We start from the raw sequence: 21,111 nt of genomic DNA, 5'->3' as shown, positions 1-21,111 counted from the left end.
GTGGACAGTTACCATGCAGTACCTTCATGTGCGTGTAATGCTCTTACCTGCTCGGCCCGCCTCTGATTAACGAATTTGTACCAGATTAAATTTATGAACAGTTAAACAAGCACGCAGGCTTTTTTTTTACACTGTAAAATCCATTTTATACCCTGTTCCTGCTTTTACGGGAACGGAGCACATTAATAATGTCACTAACAGATGTTTCTGCCACCTTAAACCCAAAAGTCCACGACTCTAATGAACAAGCACAGATTTCTGCGATAATTTAAGGCAGACGGGTTCATCTAAAAAAAAGAACAAAAAAATCCATAAAGGTTCATCGACCAAATTTTCCCGTTTAAGGTAATTAAGCAAGCGGACGCAGCAGCAGTTTGAAGTGGCTGGAGCAGGAAGTGCTCCTGTGAAGCTGCTGTTGACAGATGTTTGCACAAATGACCAGATGTGTACAGCTGTGAACGCCTATTGCTCCCACGTTCACCGTCAAGTGCTTATTTAGCTTTCGGGAGCAAGACTCTCTTCACGGAGACGGGATAAACAGCCAGAGAATGACCAAACACAGAGAGGCTGCCTTTGCAGGGTAACTGGGCACCTCTCATCCCCAGGAAGACTGCAGGCCTGCGGCAGTGCAGAAACCCCTGGACCAGGCCCAGCTTTCACAAACAGCCCCACTGACTTACGGCAGGATGGGGGGGGGGAGGGGGGCTAAATCCAATCCCGGCTTTTAGGCTAGCTTCTGGCATCAGGGAATCTCTTCCCTGTTTCCCCCCCGGAAAGAACGGATCATCCAGCATCCGGTCCTCAGCTGGACCCCCGCTCTCCTGCTCCCCCCCCCCTCGGCCCATGGCTCCTATGCTTTGAGTTGGGGGGGAAGCTGCCAGCTTTGAACGTGCCGCAGTCGGGAGGCTGGGATTTGTTTTCTTTGGTACTGGGAGGCTGATTTCACCACTGTGGGGTGGGGTGGGGTGGGGGGCCTCTCTGCAAGGGGAGGTAGGCACGTTACAACACGGAGGGTGGGCTTACAGACCGCTGGGGGGCTGGTCAGTACACACGTCCTGAGGAAGTGAAATACAACCACTCCTTGTTTAACGGCTACCGTGGTCTGTGGCCATTCGCAAATATGACGGTAATAAAAAATTCATTTTCTGACTAATGTTCTCCTTTACGACCAAATTTCGAATGCCTGACAACAACATATGCTGCAGGGAGACAGATCTTTGAAGTAGAATATACAAACTGTCGTTCATGAAATTGAGTACGGACAGCTGAAGTAGAACATACAAACGCCTAGGCTACCGTGATTTTCACTTACCAACCATTTGGCTTAACGACCTGGTCGTAGGAATGGAACTCGTCACTAAGTTAGGAGTCGTACACAAAAATGGGGAAGATTATCCCCATTGAAAAAACGAGATGAAGATATGAAGATGGTTCCTTTCGTAGTATAATAGATTAAAAATGGGGAGATTATCCCCGTTGACGGCATGCAAACGTTATCTCCAAACCCTCTTTATGCTACATTTCATTGACATTTTGAGCAAACAATAGGAAATGAAAAAAACATTTTTGCTCACATTGAGGTCTATCTATGGTGCATCGTTGAATTTAAAAGCATAGGATGGCAGATAGAGAGCTTTTCATTGCAGCTCAGTTGGACAGGACGCCAGGCAGAAGAAAGACAGGAGTGAGGCTTTGCCTCCATTGCTTTCTGAAGCATATTTTTAGCATCTGGCCTTGTTTCAGGCTAATAAGTTTGTCTTCGGTTTCTTAACCAATCATATTATCTCCAGTAGATGTCACTCGCGGTAATATCTGACATGGGTTGCAGTTAATTGTCTGTGGAGAAAGATGATGTATTCCTCAAAGGCCTCTCCTAATGTAGCACTCACCCCATGTCAGAAGTCTGTCAGCGGTAAGAGTAAGGACTCGATCTTAAATAAGCGTATGGCAGGCACTATGAATTTTTTCTCTAGCGCCTTTAAGGAAGAGCGAGGGAGAAGCCTTTCCCATAGCGCTTTGGACAGATGCACTTCTGTTGGACCATTTGGCGAACATACGCTGTCTTAAAGCCAATCTGTTTCTTTCTTAATGATTTGTGCACGCTAATAGGATTTTACCCTGAAGGCTGTGAGCCGATCGACGCTGCGCAAATCCGGCCAGGCCTGAAATGTGCAGCGCTGTGCACGCTAAGGTGTCGTGATGTAAGATTTCGATATTTTCTGCTCGTCGACTGGCGAGACTCACTGCCAGCCCTCGTTATAACCGTAGTGGTGCTAGCATCTTGCACCGATGACTTCTTCCTTGCCATAATTAATTCAAGCCACGGAGTGTCATGATGCAGATCGCCTGGGAGGATCTCTGATGCAGGAACTACACGTATGTGTGTGTGGCAGGCGGCGAGGGAAAAGCTGGCCGTGTCTGGGGCCGTGGCAGCGGTGAATTCAGCCTCCGAGGGCCAGGCAACGATTAGCACTCAGGGGCAGCGACTAGTCAGATTTGTCCTGGTGAATAATCCCTTTTCTCCGTCAATTGTGCCAATTTTGGTAACCTGGGATTCTACTCTGCTGCACGCGCAGGTTCATATGTAACACATCATTTGTGTGTGTCCTTCCTTTTTAATTTCTGTGGGACTTTTTCTCACAAATGCAGAATAAATAGACGGAGAGATAATTCATACAGATATTTAAATGGATATGCTGCTCTGTGAAAGCCTGACAGTGTACTAATTACTCGGCGAGAGTGTTTTGTCTTGAAGATTTAAGACGCTAGGGCTTCACTGAGAGATGGCCTTACCCCATCTGTTCTCAAGTTGTGTGGCTTAAGGGTGAAACTGCTCTGAATTAATCACTTGCGAAGCCTTTTAAAAATATATATATTTAAAGTGAATTATTTTAATCTGAAATCACTCTTGTAACTTGTTAACAGGCTCGCTTGCTTGAGGGGTGTTTTATATGGTAATGCCATATGCGTTTGAGGACAGAGACAGTCAGGAAATAATCAATCAGTCAGTCAATTAAATTTTTATTTCTCTTGTGCATTTCCACGTGCGACTCGTCAAAGCCGCATTTTCCAGAAGAGATAGAAAGATCCAAAACATATCCAGTTTGCCCATATTGGGGAATTTGTTCCCCGACCACATTGTACGGGAACAATCGGAAAATAACTCGCGGAAAATAACATCTATAAATATTGTCTATAAATAATAATCTCGAATATGTCATCGCCCCCCTTGGACCCCAAGAGTGGGAAATCCAGGGCAACAATATGGATGTAAAAAAATAATCTGTGGTCATTTAAAGGTGAATTTTTAAGGCCTCGTTTGCTCGGAACAGGAGAAAATGGGGCTGGTTATTAAAGCAACAAAGGAAGTGATCACAAAATAACCCTAAATGAATCAGACAAGGTCTTCCGGAGTAATTCGAAGCTCGCCAAGTTCATAGCCTAAGGTGAGAGCGTGAAAACGTGCTATTCTTTAATTCAGAAGTGTAGCTGTGGGTATACGCAGGTGTACGACACATAGCCATCGCTAAAAACGGATTTACCGGATCCACCTAAAAATGGCCAGAAATGCGTATCAGTCAAAGAAATACGTAAACGTGATTATAACAATATACCCACCTACCAAAACACCATTACGCCACTGATTCAGTTTATCAATCAAAATAATGTGCGACGTAATCTTGAGTTAATCAAAGACGCACAGGTCGGCTGTAGACTGCGGATAACACTGTGGCACGTTAGGGAGCGCAAACGCCGGGCATTTAAGCTGATCGCAGGCGGCTCCTGGGCATTAAGCCTGAAAGGGGGTGGACGCATGTTTTTCTTTTTTTTTTTTTTGATGGGTGCACGTCTGTCTTTTTAACGGCATGCTCTGTAAACAGTCCGCAGAAAGTTGTATTTGGCTGGAAATTAATTATTTAATTATGCATTAATTATTTATGCCCGAAAATAATTTTTAACCTAACGTGACAATTTGGCTGAAATGAAATGCAAATTTGCTTGCCAGTGACATTTTAAAATATTGCCTTAAAAAGCCAATTTTAAATGGGCCGAAGTGTCAGCAAAAATAAGTAAAACCAGAAAATAAAATAATGTCCCGAAAGACTTAAAAGGGAATTGTTTAATATTGTTTACAATACTGCAGGATTTAGAAAATTATATTTTTATATCTCTGGTCGTTTTTTTTCTTTTTCAAGTCAATCATGAAAACAGGCTGCAGAAACGCGAAAAGCGGCGCCGACCGAGGAATTTTTAAAAAGCGCAACTCACGCAAGGTCGCAGTTATTATTTCGGTACCCATCAGTGTGCCCTGCAGTTATTTTAATGTATTTTTTATAGCTTTTATTATCAACTTATCAAGCTCAAGCAGCAGATTAATAACATGTATAAATTCATACACCTTGAATTCACACAGCTCGAAAGGTGTGAAAATGGCTTTGGAGAGTCGGCGAAGACTTAAAAGTGTAATTACTAATATGCATTTTCGCATAGTTAATTTGACGGACTTTTAGTTGGCTTGAGAAAATGTAGCGTTCTCCATCTAGAAAGTAGTGTAAATGACTGATCTGTTTAATTAATCAGGTCTTTCCTAGCAGGTTTGGCGAGATGGAAAAAAAGCAGCAGGAGGTTTTAAAATAATTTGCACTATTATTTTAAGAGGTCTTTAAATCGGATCTTATCTGCGCGCCGGGCTGTATAATGTGAAAATTCAGTGGGCGGAAATAAAATGAGCCACGGCCAGGATTTCAAAGCGCAGACGAGGATCCGAAACAGACGGGGGAGGCGGTGGCAGGGCGCCCGGGCTCAGCAAACGCCGCCCCGGGTTTCTTATCCGCCGTAAGCCGACACCTAGGACTCGGCGGCCAGCCTTTGCGAGGTGTCCCGATCCCAGGGGGGCGATCGAGCCCATCGTAGCCGTTAGTGCCCGATCTGTGCAAAGAATCACAAGACGGGAGAAGATTTTGCCCTGGGGAACGCTTGCCCCCCGTCAATATGCCGGCATATCTAGTGTTCATTCTTTCTCAAATATACATTTACCGTCAACAGCGTCTTTGTCTGCACTATCATAAGCACAAAGCGTCAGGCTAAGATTAATGAAACGTTTAGACAAGCCTGTGAGGGCTATTGTACCGTGCGCGACATTTGAAACCTACAAGGCACTTTTTTTGGTGGTGGTGTTGGGGGTTCTGTCTGTATTCAGAGATGGGCAGAAATACGTCACAATGTATTTTGATACAAAATGCCATGTTAGTTTATAAAAATAAACTACAAAATACAGCCACCAAGCAAAGTATTAAAATAAGCGACAGTATTTTGTATCTTAAAAATCTGTAAGTCCATTTCACACATTTCTATAGGAGCTTGTTCCTTAGTAAGCAAACTTGCCGAAATGGCCAAGCATAACAGTAATGTTTTTTCACTACTAAACGAAACAAGGCAAATGCAAGTCAAATAAAAGAACGAATATTTTTAAGTGTCTAAAATGCTCACATGAGCACTCAGGTAACAGTAAGTCAATGGAATGAACATGAAAAATAATAAATAAAAAATAATTTTTTGTAATTAAACAATTATTTTTTTTGTAATTTTAACAAAACTCCCTTTTGCACCACAGATGCAAATAACTAACAATAAAATGTGAAATAAAAATGACAAACACAAGTTTAATGCGTCACTCAGCAACATCTTAAAAACTGAATCACAAATAGCCTAAATGGTGCTTGTAAGTATTTGGCTTCAACACAGTGATCAGCTATTTGCTCTAATGACAATTAATAAAAATGTATTTAAAAAAAACCCGAAACATTTACATGACGCCACCATACATATATTCCGGAAAAAGTCTTTTGTGTATTTTCAAAATACAACAGTACTGAACATCGAAGTATATTGATAAAAATTACATGATCATTTGTATGAATAAGTCAGATACAAATTGTAAAATACAATTTTGCATTTAAAATACATATTTTAAATACATGTATCAGAAATACTGCCCATCCCTGTCGGCATTAATGTGTGCTTTCTGAACGGGATACACACCAGTGCTTCTGGATTAATTCCTGAGAAAGACATGGCCACCGCTCCCCTAATTACAGTGAAGCAACCCAATGAGTATTTAACACCAGGATCTAACCAGCTAGGCCTCCTTAAGCAGGAACTAGATACTAATTACTTGCCACACTGCACAAACAATAAAACAAAGACAGCAGATCACTGTGTAACTGATATTGTAGGGCTGCTATTGCTGAAGTTGTAATTGAATGAATTATAGGCTTCCGAACAGGAATCACTAAGCAATTCAATTAGAGCCACACAACAAATCAAATTAAAATCACGAATGCCAATTACACTCGCTAAGGTTGCTGTCCGTGTGGGACGCGGTTACTCACAGGCCCGAAATAAAATCATGTTTCCTGGTTTGTTCTCCTCCCCAGTGGGAAGAAATTGGAGAGGTGGATGAGAACTACGCCCCGATTCACACGTACCAGGTGTGCAAGGTGATGGAGCACAACCAGAACAACTGGCTTCAGACCAACTGGATTCTGACTGAAGGGGCGCAGAGGGTCTTTGTGGAGCTCAAGTTCACCCTGAGGGACTGCAACAGTCTTCCTGGTGGCCTAGGAACCTGCAAGGAGACCTTTAACATATTCTACTTCGAGTCGAATGAGAAGCAGGAGCCCGGCATCCGTGAGAGCGACTACGTCAAGATCGACACCATCGCAGCTGACGAGAGCTTCACGGAGCTGGACCTTGGCGACAGGGTGATGAAACTCAACACGGAGGTCAGGGACTTGGGGCCTCTGACCAAGAAGGGCTTCTACTTGGCCTTCCAGGACGTGGGGGCTTGCATCGCCCTGGTCTCCGTGCGCGTCTTCTATAAGAAGTGCCCAGCCGTCGTCAAGAACTTGGCCCTCTTTCCGGATACCATCACCGGGGCAGACTCCTCTCAGCTCCTGGAGGTTTCGGGAATCTGTGTCAACGTGTCGGTGTCCGAGGACCTTCCCAGAATGCACTGCAGCGCAGAGGGGGAGTGGCTGGTGCCCATCGGGAAGTGCATGTGCCAGCCAGGTTATGAAGAGCAGAATGGAACGTGCCAAGGTGGGTCTGTGCACATGTACGTGTGTGTGTGTGTGCCTGTGTGTTACAGCACAGAATAGGCGTGACTGATTGTCAGACGAATGTGACTATAAGCCTGCTGGTTTGGACAGCGTAAGCAATAGAGCCATATATATAAATACCTAAGTGATGTTGCATCTAAATCAGGGTGGGAATCCTGATCCATGGAGGGCTGGTACAGGTTTTTGGGAGGACCTCTCAATCAGCCAATCACAGTGGGTTCCTAGGACTGGAGTTGAGAACCATTGCTTTATTATTGGCTGATTGAGAGGTCATCCTAAAAACCTGCACCCACACCAGCCCTCAGTGGATCATATTCCCCACCCCTGATCTAAATGATGAGACTGTGAGGACCAGGACCCTAAAATCCACATTAATAACCCGAAACAGGACAGTGAGTCTCACAAGGCCAAAGCCTGAAGGCGGATGAGTAGCTAAAATAAATAAAGTTACTTTTTTCCAATTTAAATTTAAAATTATTTAGTGATGGATGGATTCGCAACTGTATAAGTGCCATAATTAATGAACCATAATTATACAGCCGGTTACGGATATGTCACTCACCGCAAATAAGTCATGATTACCTCGTTAATCTAAACGCAGCGAGTGCTTCCATATTGTAATTCGTCCAGTGAACTTGGTGAATTTCTGATTACACGCTAAAGAGTTGGAGATGGCGGCAGGCGTGACCCAGGTGAAGTTCCCATTGTGGATCTGTGACTTGATAGCTAACAAGGCTAGCCCTTCCTGGCTCCTCCCTACTAACATTGTGCATGTGGTTGGATAACGTTGAGGGGAAGAACCGTGCGTGAGATTTTGAGGCTTTGAGATTGCCTCCCAATTTATGCATTAAATGTGATGAGTCAGCACCTTCTCATAGGTAATGGTATAGAATGGGTATAGAATAACATCCCTTTACGGAATCTGAATTGTTAAACTGTGCCTTGCATTTCCCTTGGCCTCAGGCCTCTACGACTCTCACGTTTTGTTCCAGTTTTTATTAAAAGCCTGTATCTAACTCCGGAGCAGCAAGAACCTTTCACTTCTTTGGTTTCAAGTTAAATTCAATTTCAGAGTGAAATAAATCACGTTCTATGTACTACCAGCATGCCACCCCATGTAGGGTGTCCTAGGCCTTGAGGCCTGTGCTTTTTGAATAGACCCTAAGTGCTTCTGGATGCTGGAAGGACATGTTTCTAGTACGTTCTTTTTCCCATTCAAATAATCTGCATTTTCAGAGGACCGGAAGTGTTCTGTGTATGCTCCGTATTTCACCAAAATGCCGGCACTGGATGGTTGTGTCAAAGTACGCGAAAGCCCACGGTGTCAGCAGATAACCAACCAAATGGCGGGAAGTGAATCTAAGCCTGCAGTACTGCGGCTGTGCGGGCGGAGGGCGCTGCTGGCCACGCTGGAGAGCTACCGGCTAGGCCGGGGATCCGGTTGCCAGTGAGTACCAGCTGCTGGCAGATGGGAGGGTGACCTGCTCGGTGCTCTGAAAGGCCTACTAATGACCGTGGTCACTCGCCCCGCTAACAACTTCACTGCTAATGACCAAAAAATACTTTTAACCTTTGCTACTTAAAATAAAAGGGAAAAAGAACTAGTGTGGCAATTCAAACGGTAATTGCTCCTTGGAAGCTCGGTAAACTCGCCTTCACCAGCGAGGGCCCCGGAATGCTCTAGAAACATTCGCCACCCGGCGTTCTCGCACCGAAGACTGGGGGGGCCTGCTGTGAAGACAATGGGCCAAGGAATCAGTATGCTGTCCCAGCACATCCGTCATAACGCACAGGTGCATGATGGGAAGAAACTGACAAAGCAACAGCTGGCCTTCGGTGGGGGGGGGGAGGGGGTCACCGCATTGATTAATTAGACGAGGGAACAAAAAAGACGGCGGGCTGAACGGGCCTGTCATTGAAACAGCTTGGTTCCGGCACCCTTTGGGCTCCAGCTTCTGGGTGACACTCCGACTGCTGCGGCTGAACCGCAGACAGACGCTAATTGATTTTTTTGTGGGTCGGACCGAGAGCCCGGATATTTAAATCCAGGCCCATATGGAGTGCGATACGCAGGCGCAGCCTGACCTTTTGGCGACGTTGATTTATCGACGGGACGCAGCTCTCCGGTCGTCAGCGTCCCCGACATGCGGTTCGGATGGCGAGAGGCCGAGCTTCCTCCTACAGCCCGCAGAGCTCTGTGGCTCTAACCATAGCCTTTGGTCACTGGGTAGCTCTGAAGCGAGCCAGTGGGGCCCTCGTGCGAGCCGTACCTGTGTGCACGCCGGGCCGCTCCCAGCGTGCATGTGAACACCCAGCCAAAGTTTCTGTTTTCCCACGTTTGTGTCCCTAGCCTCCAGTAAACAGATCCTTATGCCAGTTTCCATGGTAACCCAAGACCTCGCTTCAATCTCTGACATTCAGACGTATTAAATTCTGGATTTTTCTCCGGTTAGCGAGGCGGGTGCACAGGGATGCAAAAAGGGTTGATTATCTTTTTCCTTTAAATGAAAATTTAGTGCAAGTGCATTTACACCGCAACATCAAATATTAAGATTTGACCTTGTACAACCTGCCTGCATATCCTCCTTATATCATTTATTTATATATCCGCAAATATGTACATGCCATGTATTTTTTATATATGTTGTATTATCTCAGTTATAACTCTTCTCAAAAGTCTCAAAATAAAAGCCTGTGGCTCCTGCTATTAAATTTCTCAACAAACATATATATATTTATTAATTACTTTATTTGTCTGTTTATTTATGCATGCACTCATACATACAGAAACATGCACACACATGTATTGTTTATGGTTAAAATCAGACCTTCTTGCCAGCCCTGCCCCAGTAAGGTCTAGACCCACTCGGCACAGATTCGTATCATCGAGCAACCAATGCTCTGTGATACAACCGACCCCAGCAATTTACTGCGGCTCTGTCACGGTCCGCTGAGGAAATCCCCGTCGGTGCTCGCTCGTTTGCCGTCCAGTGCGGTGCGGCGCGGCCCTCCGGCTCCGCAGTTTGGAGAGTGAGCCCGCTGTGTTTGTGTAAACACGCGTGTAAGTCTGCGTCTTGGCGTGTCGCCGGATTTCGGTGTCCGGGCTTCTGTCTGGCACCGCTGCCGGGGTCCGTTCCACCCAGGGATGTTTGGTTTGGTTTTCCACCAGCATGCGACATCCTGCACTCCTGTATGGAGGAAATTGCATCAAACGCAGTGTGAACGGGGACGTGTCTCTTTGTCCCGCCGCCGCTCTGGTTTCCGTGCGCCGTCTGCAGATGCTGTGTGCACTGCCCATACTTCTGTGTTCACGGTCGATCGGTGTGTCCGGTCCGCCGCTCGGAACTGCAGGGTCCCCCCCCCCATCATCATCCGTCCTCGCAGTCCCACGGATGTTTCTCGACAGATGATGTAAATAGTCTAAATGGCTCTGAAAATCCCAGTGCAGATTGTTCTGGCTGTCATTCAGACACCAGGGAACAGAAAACCCTGGAAGCAAAGAGCTATCGAAGCAAATCATCTGGAGAAAATTCTGGATGCCATAATAACAGGGTAAAGGAGAGGTTAGAGTGATGAAACCAAGTTTCTGTCAGCCGTACAGCCGGCGAAGGCGGCCAGACCAGCCCCAGCAGCCAGACAGCAGCCCTCGGAATGCCCTCCTCATCCACCTATGTCACTTTAATGTATGCTGGGCTACTAATGAGCTTCTCCTATTATATTATGTTCAGATTATGCAGATTTCGCTACGTTCAGTTGCAGGACGTCGTCATGTTTTGCTTAGGTGTTAGCTGCATATGTACGTTATGTTATGTGTGCCTGAAGTTTCTCCCTGCCCCGTGGGAGCACCGTCCTCTTCTCTGGCTGTGCGCTTGTATCTATGCTCTGCGTTTTTTTTTATTTTTTGATCGGCGACGAAAGCCCCCCACTCCCCATTCTGAGAGACAAGCGCAGGTATAGCGGGAATAAATAAGGGCTGCATGCCGCATTTTCAGCAGTGCAGAGTGACAATCTGGATCTCGACAATCAATCCCGAGTTTGACCTTTCGTTTATGTGTGATTCATTAAAAAATGCTAACGCTTAGGATCGATGTTGGGTGTCTGAGGGGGCTCTTTAATACCTCCAGCTGGCTTTGTGGACGCGGGGGAGCTGCATGCCCTCCCCGGCCATGCGCCTCCTTGGCTGTGTGTCCGTGTCGCTCCTCATTGGGAAGGCCGGTGTCACCAGGACGGACATGCTTGTTTGGAGCACAGATGTGCGGTTTTTAGCCTGATAATTTAATCCTTTAAACACCCACCGTGACCAAGCTGTGCTACTATAAACCAGTTTTCCCCACACCGCAGAGAAAACATACAGATTAACCCAAAAGGTGATCTACTTTCTAAATCCCAGTAACCACTCTGGTGAATTAAGCATTCCATGACTTATCAAAAACAGGCTGAATTGTTTTTGATAATAAAATAATTGACATCATTCTGTTTAGCTGTAATTCGCTTGAAACAAAAACATTAATCCTAATAAATGTGTCTTGTATGAAAGGGGTTATGAAAAAGTCACATACGGCTTAAAAGGCAGACGATTTAGTTGATTATGTACCTTTTTTAAATGATTATTTCTGGAATGTGTTCCATGAATAATTCCTCTCTCGCAAAGAGTGTGATGAATTACGAAGTTTTGTGACCCACTTTTGTGTCCAGGCCCTACTCTGCGTATAAAACGGGCGTTTTGCTTTAATGGCAAACCGTGACGCTCACTCAGTGTCCTGAGCCGCCTCGACGTCGCACCGCGAAACCCTCCGCACGTGAATCCTGCTTCTGAACCTTGTCGGACGGTTTTTTTTACAGAACAAAACAATAAATAAAAGTAGGCCTTCAACAGCGAAGCTAAAACAAACGACTGCGTAAAATGTTTATTAAAGGGCAGCATTCACAGAAACAGCTTATCGTCTGTGCTGTTTGAACAGGGAACAATCCGTTATCAATTCATAAGGCTGAGCTTGTCGTTTGCAAACAGCTAGGTTTTAGAAAAAATGCTTTGTGATGCTCAGGAGAGGCGTATTATTATTGTGGTGCATCAAAATCAAAATGTATTTTACTGTTTTTATTTTGCACTTCATAGTGTGTCCGGAATGTGCCATTGAAGTACAGATCAGAGCTCCTCTGGCCTTCGGGTGGGGGAGGGACACTGGGCAGGGTGGGACTCAGCCGAACGTGGTGTCCGTCCTGCTGATGGACCTTTTTTCTGCAGCCGCTTACCCCAGACCTCCCAGACCCTGATGACCCACACTGATTTTAAACGCTAGCAGTAAAGCATCGGAATAAGGTGAATACTTGTACAACAGCTAAAGCTATATTTACATCTCATCTGCATCAGACGCTAAATACATTTACTTTGCATCAGTCACTTGACTCTTTATCAGAAGTCGCGCCTAATTTACCGCTATTAGCATGCAGAATGTACGCCCCATTCTCACTGGCAGCTTATTGAAATCAGTGTGGATTAAGTGTTAATTAGAAGCAGAAGCGCCCGCTCTCCTGCTCCCTCATCACGAGCACGTCGCTATACCGTTGTGTCATTACACTAAGCTGCATGCTCCTTCAAGATGCTCACTTACTAGGCTGCCCGTGAAACAAGTTCAGAAATACTCAGCGTTCATAGATACGGCTCACTGGAAATGATTGGGTTTTAATAATATGAAATGCAATCTGCTGTTCACATTTTGGCTACAGGCTAAGAGGGGGAACAAGTAACTCGCACGTTAGAATTGGCCAATTGTAGTCCAGAGGCATCCAGAAAACCTTTATCTAGAAAGCTCTTGATCTCCTATGCTGTACCCTTTGCTTTTATTCTTGTTATCTGCTGCTGAGGGAGACGTTGAGCTGGATCCGGTCAGCGGCTCAGGCAGGCGCATGGAGATGTGAGCATCCCACGATGTCCCTGGGGCAGCGTGCTGCAGATATTTCGTCATATCTGGGCCCTGAGCCTCTGCTGCCTAAACATTCCATATCAAGACATTGTGGAATATACGACATTCTTTGGCATTTCGGAGCAATTAAATGTTTTCAAAATGGAATACTGTAGAATTTCCTGAGGATTCTCAGGCCTTGATTTGAACTGATATGTCTGGAGTCTCTGTAATTTTGTTATGCATTTTCAAGGTTCAGGGTTAATTTATTGTCGTCAGCAACTTCATACATGTACAAAGAGTGATGAAATAATGTTTCATTGCCCCGGGGCAACATATATTACACTTAACATTACAGTAACAAGGCGTGCAAGATACAAACACGCAGTAAATAAATAGCGCAGAGATAATGAATAAGTAGTGCAGAGATAATAAATATTGCATTGTATTGTAAATTCTAGCGTCAGTAGTATTTAAACACCACCTGCACAATGTTTATTCTTTTTATTGTTCATTTTGCAAATAAATTGCGTCAAATCCCAATTTACCATCTGAATAGATAAATGTATGTTTATAAGTATCACCTGAGAAAAAAAAATAAAACTACCGACAATGTTTTAAAAAAACAGCAGATGGTAAAATCATCGTGTTATATTGAATGGAAACATTTCGGTTCTTACTTGGCTGATATTTTTACTGCAATGTTTCAGATCTGCCTTGGAAAAAAACAAATAAGAACAAGAAAATAAACCTCTGATGGGAAACCAGAAGACCTCAAGCCACAGCGCACCTTGCGAACTAAACTGATTTATCACCAGAAATACTGTTCTCTGCATTTGAAGGTGGGGGTTGGGGAGAATGATCAGGAGTCTGATTCATGAACCATTAAAAGTTCAGGTCTCCGTGGGGAGGCCCGCATCACAGGGTACTGTCAGTGTTGGCTTGTCGCTTTTTTTAGTCATTAATTATTTATTTTCCCCTCATTCGTATTTATTTATTTACTCTACAGTGGCAGGTTCCTGGAGCCGTGCATTTGGCTGATTCCCTGTAATGGGTGTGTGTGTGTGTGTGTGTGTGTGTGTGTGTGTGTGTGTGTGTGTGTGTGTGTGTGGGGGGGGCCTGTCCGTATTTATTTCATGTCCATTGGAAGCTGCGGAGACCCAAGCAAAATGCAAACATGGACATGCAGTGGGAATGGTTTTGCTCTACCTGGTCGGGTTCTGCCCCATTTTGCCCCATCCCTGTCCAACCTGCTCTGTCCCACCCCATTCTGCCCCATCCCACCCCATTCTGCCCCATTCCTCCCCATCTTGCCCCACTCCTCCCCAAATTGCCCCATCCCTCCCCATCCTACCCCATCCCACCTCATCCTGCCTCATTCCATCCTGCCCCATCCCACCCCATTCTGCCCCATTCCACCCCATCCTGCCCCACTCCTCCCCAAATTGCCCCATCCTGCTCCATTCCATCCTGCCCCATCCCACCCCATTCTGAACCCAATCCTGCCCCATCCCACCCCATTCTGAACCCATTCCTCCCCATCCTGCCCCATCCCACCCCATCCTGCCAGAGCATACCCAGCCTTTCTAAACTGCCCCTTCTGTCATGAAGGTTTAAGTGCCTCCTGAAGGCCTTACAGACCTGCGACAGTTAAACCGCAGCTCAGATAAAGTGCCTTTCCTTTTTATCCTGAGCCCCTGTTGATAAAATATTTAATATTTAGCTTTTATTTAAGCGCCAGGGCTTCCTTTGGTCTGCAGCCGCGGTGGTGCTGCTTCCGAAACCAGAGAGGCGATCACCGCGGTCAAAACAGGGCGCGTCAAGCCTGTCCGGCGTTGTGTGTGTGTTTGTGAGTGTGTGTCAGCGTGTGTGTGTCAGTGTGCGTGTGTGTCAGCGTGTGTGTGTCAGCGTGTGTGTCAGTGTGTGTGTGTCAGCGTGTGTGTCAGCGTGTGTGTGTTTGTGTGTGTGAGTGAGTGTGTCAGCGTGTGTGTGTGAGTGAGTGTGTCAACGTGTGTGTGTCAGTGTGCGTGTGTGTGTGTGTGTCAGTGTGCATGTGTGTGTGAGTGTGTGTGTCAGCGTGTGTGTGTCAGTGTGTGTGTGTGTCAGCGTGTGTGTGTGAGTGAGTGAGAGAGAGAGAGACTGTCTCTCAGTAGGTTTGCATTTACCATATTGTGGGGGCCAAATTCCTCCACAGTGCAGTAAAACCTCTTATTTTTCAGCTTCTGGGGACATTTTTCAGGTCCCCACAATATAAACCTCAATGTATAAAAATCTGTGAATGTAATGAAAAAGCTAAAAATGCCAACAGTCTTATATTTTGTTTGGTTACTCATGGTTAAGGTTAAGGCTGAGTGGGGGTTTGGGTTATCATAGTTAGAATTATTTGCCCATAGAGAGTCCCCACAATGATAGGAATATGAGAATGGCGTGTGTGTGTGTGTGTGTGTGTGTGTGTGTGTGTGTGTGTGTGTGTGTGTGTGTGTGTGTGTGTGTGCGCGCGCGCATGCCCTGAGACAAACTGGCATCCCAGTCGGGCTGCTCCCCTGCCTCGTGGCCCTACGCTGCCTGGGAAAAGCTGCTGACAGTTGGATGGATGATATCTGAACACACAACTTGACTTTTGACATTATAGTTTATTATCAGAACATAATTATGTTTGAATACATGCAGATCTTTTCTAATATATGAAACACAGATGAAAAAATATTAAATGCCTATTCATATGATACAAATGGGTGCTATAGATTTTTATTATTGTACACAGTATATAGTAACACTATAGTAATACTGATATATGCCCTTCACGGTTTTGCCCACTGGACTGTCCTTGTATTAGATGTTGTGCTGGGTCTGTGTTCATGGAGAGTGTAGATGGGTCCAAGGCTGCAAATCAGCAAGTCTGCACAATCATTTATATGTATGCAACAGTTGTATCACCTTGTAAATAGTCTGTAGGGTTTGCAATATACCCCAACACTTTTGATGTAGCTACTTCTATGTTTATTATGGAATAATATAGATTTGCCGTAAGATTTCTTGCGTGAGCGTGAGAGTCTGGAAGTGTGAGTGTCGTCAGATGTGTGAGAGCTGGCAGCCCTAGTGCAAATAGTCTGCTGTTAATCCAAATGTCATACAGATTGAAAGACTGTAACTTTTCCAGTTTAAGTGAAGGGAAGACCCACAATGTTAATGATGGAGATTTTGCTCAGATTAAAATTCAGACATATTTGAACAGGAGAACCTCTGCCTCCACTCAAAGGGCAGAGATATTAATATTAATTAGCTCTGTGGGCTCCTTGATCTCCGCTGATGGTGAGGGTCCGTGTGTACAAAATGCGGCTGTTTTATCCCGACTCGCCCTTGTGATCTCGGCAATGGGATGCTCGTTACTATGGCGCTGCTGGCTCTTCACGCGCAGAATGCGGCGCCCCCCAAGGCAAAGCCGCTCTGATTTATTCCTGCTGGGAGCGGCTAACAGCTCTGGGTTTAAATCTGTTTGTTTAACACGGAGGGATCAGCCAACGGTTTGTTTCTCCACAACGACTCCTGGCAGACGACGGCGACAGCTGAGCAACTCTGATCGCTCTCGCCGGGTCGCCCGTTTTCCACCGGCGTGTGGAGTTCGCTTAATTCCAAGCCGCGTACCCAGGAGCGGCCGTGTACCCAGCACAGATCGAGCGCACATCCTCGCAGGATCATCATTATCCTTCGCTGCAATCTAATTCGATAATTAGGTAATTGATTTGCTTTAAAAACAAAATAATTTATAACCCAATAGTTGCTGAATCAAGTCACGAAAATGATCGTGCTTTATGAAATGCCGATTTAAATAAAACTAAACCTAAAAATATAATTTTTTTTTTTGGTTGAGAACATCAACACGAAAAAAAAATAAGTATTATAAACTATTGGGTTACATTGTAACACTGAATAAGGGTGCAGGTAGGGATAAACAGCAGGGGGTGCTGTTGTGAGACTGTAGAAACTGGAGATGACTGATTGGAGGATGGTCAGCCCGCCTGAAGCTGCCTTTCCTTCATCTTCACCCACAGTGTGACCACGCATTAATGGGTGCTTAGTGACGGGAAGCACACATCACGATCAGGATGTTTATAAGTTTACCTGTCTGTCAAATCGTCTGGGGCATTGCAATTATACACAGTCTGCTGGCAGTTTATTTGCAAATTAAAAATTCCGGGAAATCTGAAGTAATAGTTTGGTAGGGTGAGCCTACAATGACCCGAATCGCTACTGTGTCAGACTTGTGTTATTGCTGTATATATAGGACGTCTTGCCATATTTGAAATGGCTCTTTCATAATCTTTTACATCAGTGTTTCAAGGCTTAAAAATGACGTTCAAGTATATTGCCTGGGTTTTATTGCCGAACCGATCCCCATTTGGAAAGATGCCATGGTTGAACCTTGTGTCACTGTAGAGATACGTGCGGAAATGAAGGGGTCCTGAAACGCCGGCTCATCAGCAGATTAAATGCGAAGGCTAGTCCTCAGCTGGATCTCTGATTGTATGGCCTTCCAGTCTGCGGGGCACATTAATTACTCATTAACCTTTGAGGGCTGCGTTCAGGATGTCAGTTACTGCCGTGTCATCAGTGGGACGCTGTCGGGAGGGGCATGGCTGAGCCCCCGCCCCCTCCTCCTCAGCCTATCAAAACTGGATTCAGAATGAAGAGGAAACTGTATGATCTGATTGGGTGACATGGTACTTGCACTTCTACTGGTGGTGCTCAGGGTGGCGGCCAGCCCCGTATTGGGAGGGGGAGAGCTGTATGGTGTAACAGGTACCAAGTAACATTACCCACCTTGGGGGGTATGTTTCCAAGGCGACACTGTTCTGTAAATCAATTAAGCTCCTGACAATGTTTTCATCTCTGGTCTGGGGTAGCAGAGTGGGGGAGGGGATTGACCCCAGACAGAGAATGAAAGGTCTCCTCACACTTGGGGGGAGGAACTAAGATGTGGAAAGTAAATTTCTCCCCTCATAGGGGCCCCCTTCCTTACCTCGACACAGAGGATCATTTCCCGGCCGTTCAGCCTGACGGATCGTCAGACTCGCCGCCCTTCAGGAGTTAACGAGATCACTTTCCTTTGTGGAACACATCTTTGTGGGAAGCCTGTGCGCCTCTTAGGCCGTGACCCCAAATGTTTTCGTGATGCATGCTAACCAGGCCCAGACAGCACTGGCGTGATGAAAAGGCCCATGTGTGCATATTCATTTCAGGGTGTGAATGTGACTGAATCCCTTGCCGAAGCTCTGCGGATGCTGACAGGCCCCTGAAATACAAAGTGCTCTGAATGCGAAGCGAGGGCATCTCTTTAAAAAGTGCGTTCTGTGGGATCGGCGGTAACGACGCGCAAGCTGTCGTGTGAAAGGTCTCCTGTCCCTTCAGGCTTCTCCCTCCCCTCATCAGACTGTGATCTGCCTGCTTATTAAGCTGCCCCATGTAAGATCATCACATTCATCTCTGATTTACCTGGACGTCTTTTCTGTGGTGCATTTACTCACTTGCTATGGGGGTAAAAAGGCCGTCTTTCGCCCCAGGGAAAGGCTGAATCACTGGGAACATGAAGAGGGGTCTTTCGGGTGCTGTCATCTCTCGGGTGCTGCTCGTTGGATCGGGCAGGGCTGCCCTTAGGTGAGCAGCTGCTTTGGGGAGACCTCAGAACCGTACCTGGGCCCGGTTTGGCCAGGGCACAACACTGCCCCCGCCAGCCATGTGATGGGGGACTAATTATCCCAAAAATATCATCTTTTTTTTTTCCCTGAGTTTTCCCCGTATGAGAAGCTATGGTGGAACCTTCAAGGTGCTGAGAAGGCAGTGAGTGAGAAAAGCCCCCCCACCCCAACCTTTCATGTCTTCCGGAGAACAGCATGAATGCATCTCTGCCGGGTTCTAGATGCTCTCCAGCAGAGGAGACACGGGGCCTCTTGAGGGTGGGGTGTGACAATAATCTTTCATTTCCTCAGTGTGTCTGATAGAGGCTGATTGAAACCCTCCACCCCACTCTCAGCACAAGATGGAGTGAAGGGAGGAGGATACCTTAGATCCAGATACAAAAAAAACCCTTTTTTTTCTTTCATTGGGGGGATTGGGGCTTGGCGAGTTTATGGCTGTGGGACATGGTGTGAACAGGGTCGCTGATGGAGAGATATGCTGTGATTCGCCAATGACTCACCCATCCTGCTGAATGTCATGTATGCTAACCAGTCTAACCAGAGTCCAGTGAACTCATCTGTCCTGTCCATTAATGCATCTGATTGCTTTAACGCCCTTTTTGTCAACTCACCTACCTTGCTCATACTCACCTTCATCAACCTGACTGACCAGCTGAATGACCTGTTAACTCACCAATCCCCCCTCCATCGTTTCCAGTACCCCATCCAGAGTTTCCCACCATCCCAGTCAAGCCCCCTTACCTGCTCATTGTTGCCCCTGTTAATCTGCATTGCACAGTCTGTTAATCTCTCTGTCCTCTCTGCTAACCTGTCTAACTATCCATTATGTTCGTTATCTCCTCTGTCACCTGTTACTTCACCCCGACCAAAGTCACCTCTTTAATAATATTCTATGGGCACAGATGTCAAAAAAAATATCGTGCTCAGTGTTTTCTAAGCCGTTATTTCCTGATTTCTTGAGCCCCCTGACTAGTGCTGGCTCCCCCCTTGCCACTCGGTTTAAAAAATCCTAGAATTGCCCCTGTGATTGACATCCCCCCCCAAGGGAGAGGATTTAATAAAGATGAGAAGGTTATGCCCTCATTTAATTATAATGACAAATGACTTAATTTAACCTAGAGTGAACCCAGCTGACTTTCGGTAACCGTTGCTTTCCCGACGTGTCAGGTAGACCATGTGACCAGCGTAACCCTATCGGCCCTGAGGGCCACCAGCCCCGTGGTCTCTTTCCTTACTGTCTCCACCCTCCTGTTTATTTTCCATCCCTAACGTGGATTCACGCCTTCCTTTGCGAACAGGGTGTCCTACGGCATGAGTTTCACAGAGTAAACTCGCTGGGTTAACAAACCCTGATTGCCACAATCAGGGTCAAACGGAACATGACAGTCAACTTCGTAAGTTAAAATCAGGGTTTATCTAATCAGGGTTTGCATAAAAGGGACAGTGTCGGTGTTGCAAACTAAAGACACAAGATTAACAGCCACCCTTTGATAGACTGGAGGTAGATATTACCAACCCTGCACAGCAAACCCCCCCCCGGTAAATTCAATCCGCCCCTGGCAAGTGGCCACAAAGGGACGGGCAAAGAATATCGGTATTGGGATGAAAACATTTCATTTCATCAGTATCAGATGTAAAGAAAATAATTTGTATTCCCCATAACTATTTAGTCAAAGGTTGGCTCTTATATTGCCTGATTTTTGGTGAAGAGGCAGTTCACATATATGTTTTTAGGTTATGTTAAGGACTTGCACCTGATTTAAGCCAGGACCAGCTTAGGTGTACAGCACAAATTACCATAACTATACACACACACAGCTATATTTATATGTAGGTGTACAGCAAGCATTATATATGTGTAAAATGTACTGCGATTCGTAGTACCCAAAACCCTTTAGACTCAGATGCGTTCTCTTTGGGGGGCAGGGAAGGGCTGCATCCATCCTCTGGCTCGTCGAGAGGCCGTTCCCGGGCCCGATCCACAGCTGGATGGCGTGCCAAACTAGAAGCGATTCATTGTTTCTAGTAAGATGTGGACAGCTGTCTGTAGGTGGGTGTCTTGTGAGAGTTGTGTTAATCAGCGGGGACAGACGTACGTCGTGGATCGGCCCGACCCGGCTTGGTGGTGAGCGGTACTTAATGCCCCGATCGCAGGGGAGCAAGACGTGGACACCTGCAGGGCTGGGATCCCGCGCACATGCCTCTCCTGGTTAATGCCCCATGACGGGGGACAAGGGTCTGTCAAGGTGAATTGCTTACTGCCTTCTAGAAGGTTCCTCACTGGTGTCTGGGAAGCAGGGATCATGTGATGTTTGGAGCTGGCTGGCTCTTTTATTGCTGCTGCTCTCTGAGCGATTTAGGACAAATTGGGGGCAGGAATCCAGGAATAAA

At 46.0% G+C, this 21,111-nt stretch overlaps 1 protein-coding gene across 10 annotated transcripts in view; it reads left to right on the top strand.

The window, feature by feature from the left end:
• The window catches only part of LOC125746603 (ephrin type-A receptor 5), a 114,880-nt gene that overhangs the window by 67,167 nt on the left and 26,602 nt on the right, over window positions 1–21,111 (top strand). For 9 of the 10 annotated variants that reach the window (XM_049020774.1, XM_049020772.1, XM_049020775.1 and 6 more), the window contains one exon: window positions 6,438–7,101. In XM_049020774.1, the coding sequence (XP_048876731.1) occupies window positions 6,438–7,101 (664 nt within the window). Of the gene's footprint in view, window positions 1–3,393; window positions 3,447–6,437; window positions 7,102–21,111 lie in introns of those variants that run through there. The other variant, XM_049020779.1, reaches the window with a different exon arrangement.

This window comes from Brienomyrus brachyistius, chromosome 7 (assembly GCF_023856365.1).
Source record: "Brienomyrus brachyistius isolate T26 chromosome 7, BBRACH_0.4, whole genome shotgun sequence".
Classification (NCBI taxonomy): domain Eukaryota; kingdom Metazoa; phylum Chordata; class Actinopteri; order Osteoglossiformes; family Mormyridae; genus Brienomyrus; species Brienomyrus brachyistius.
The sequence above is the reverse complement of the archived record's forward strand: the minus strand, read 5'-3'. Positions and strand labels throughout refer to the sequence as shown.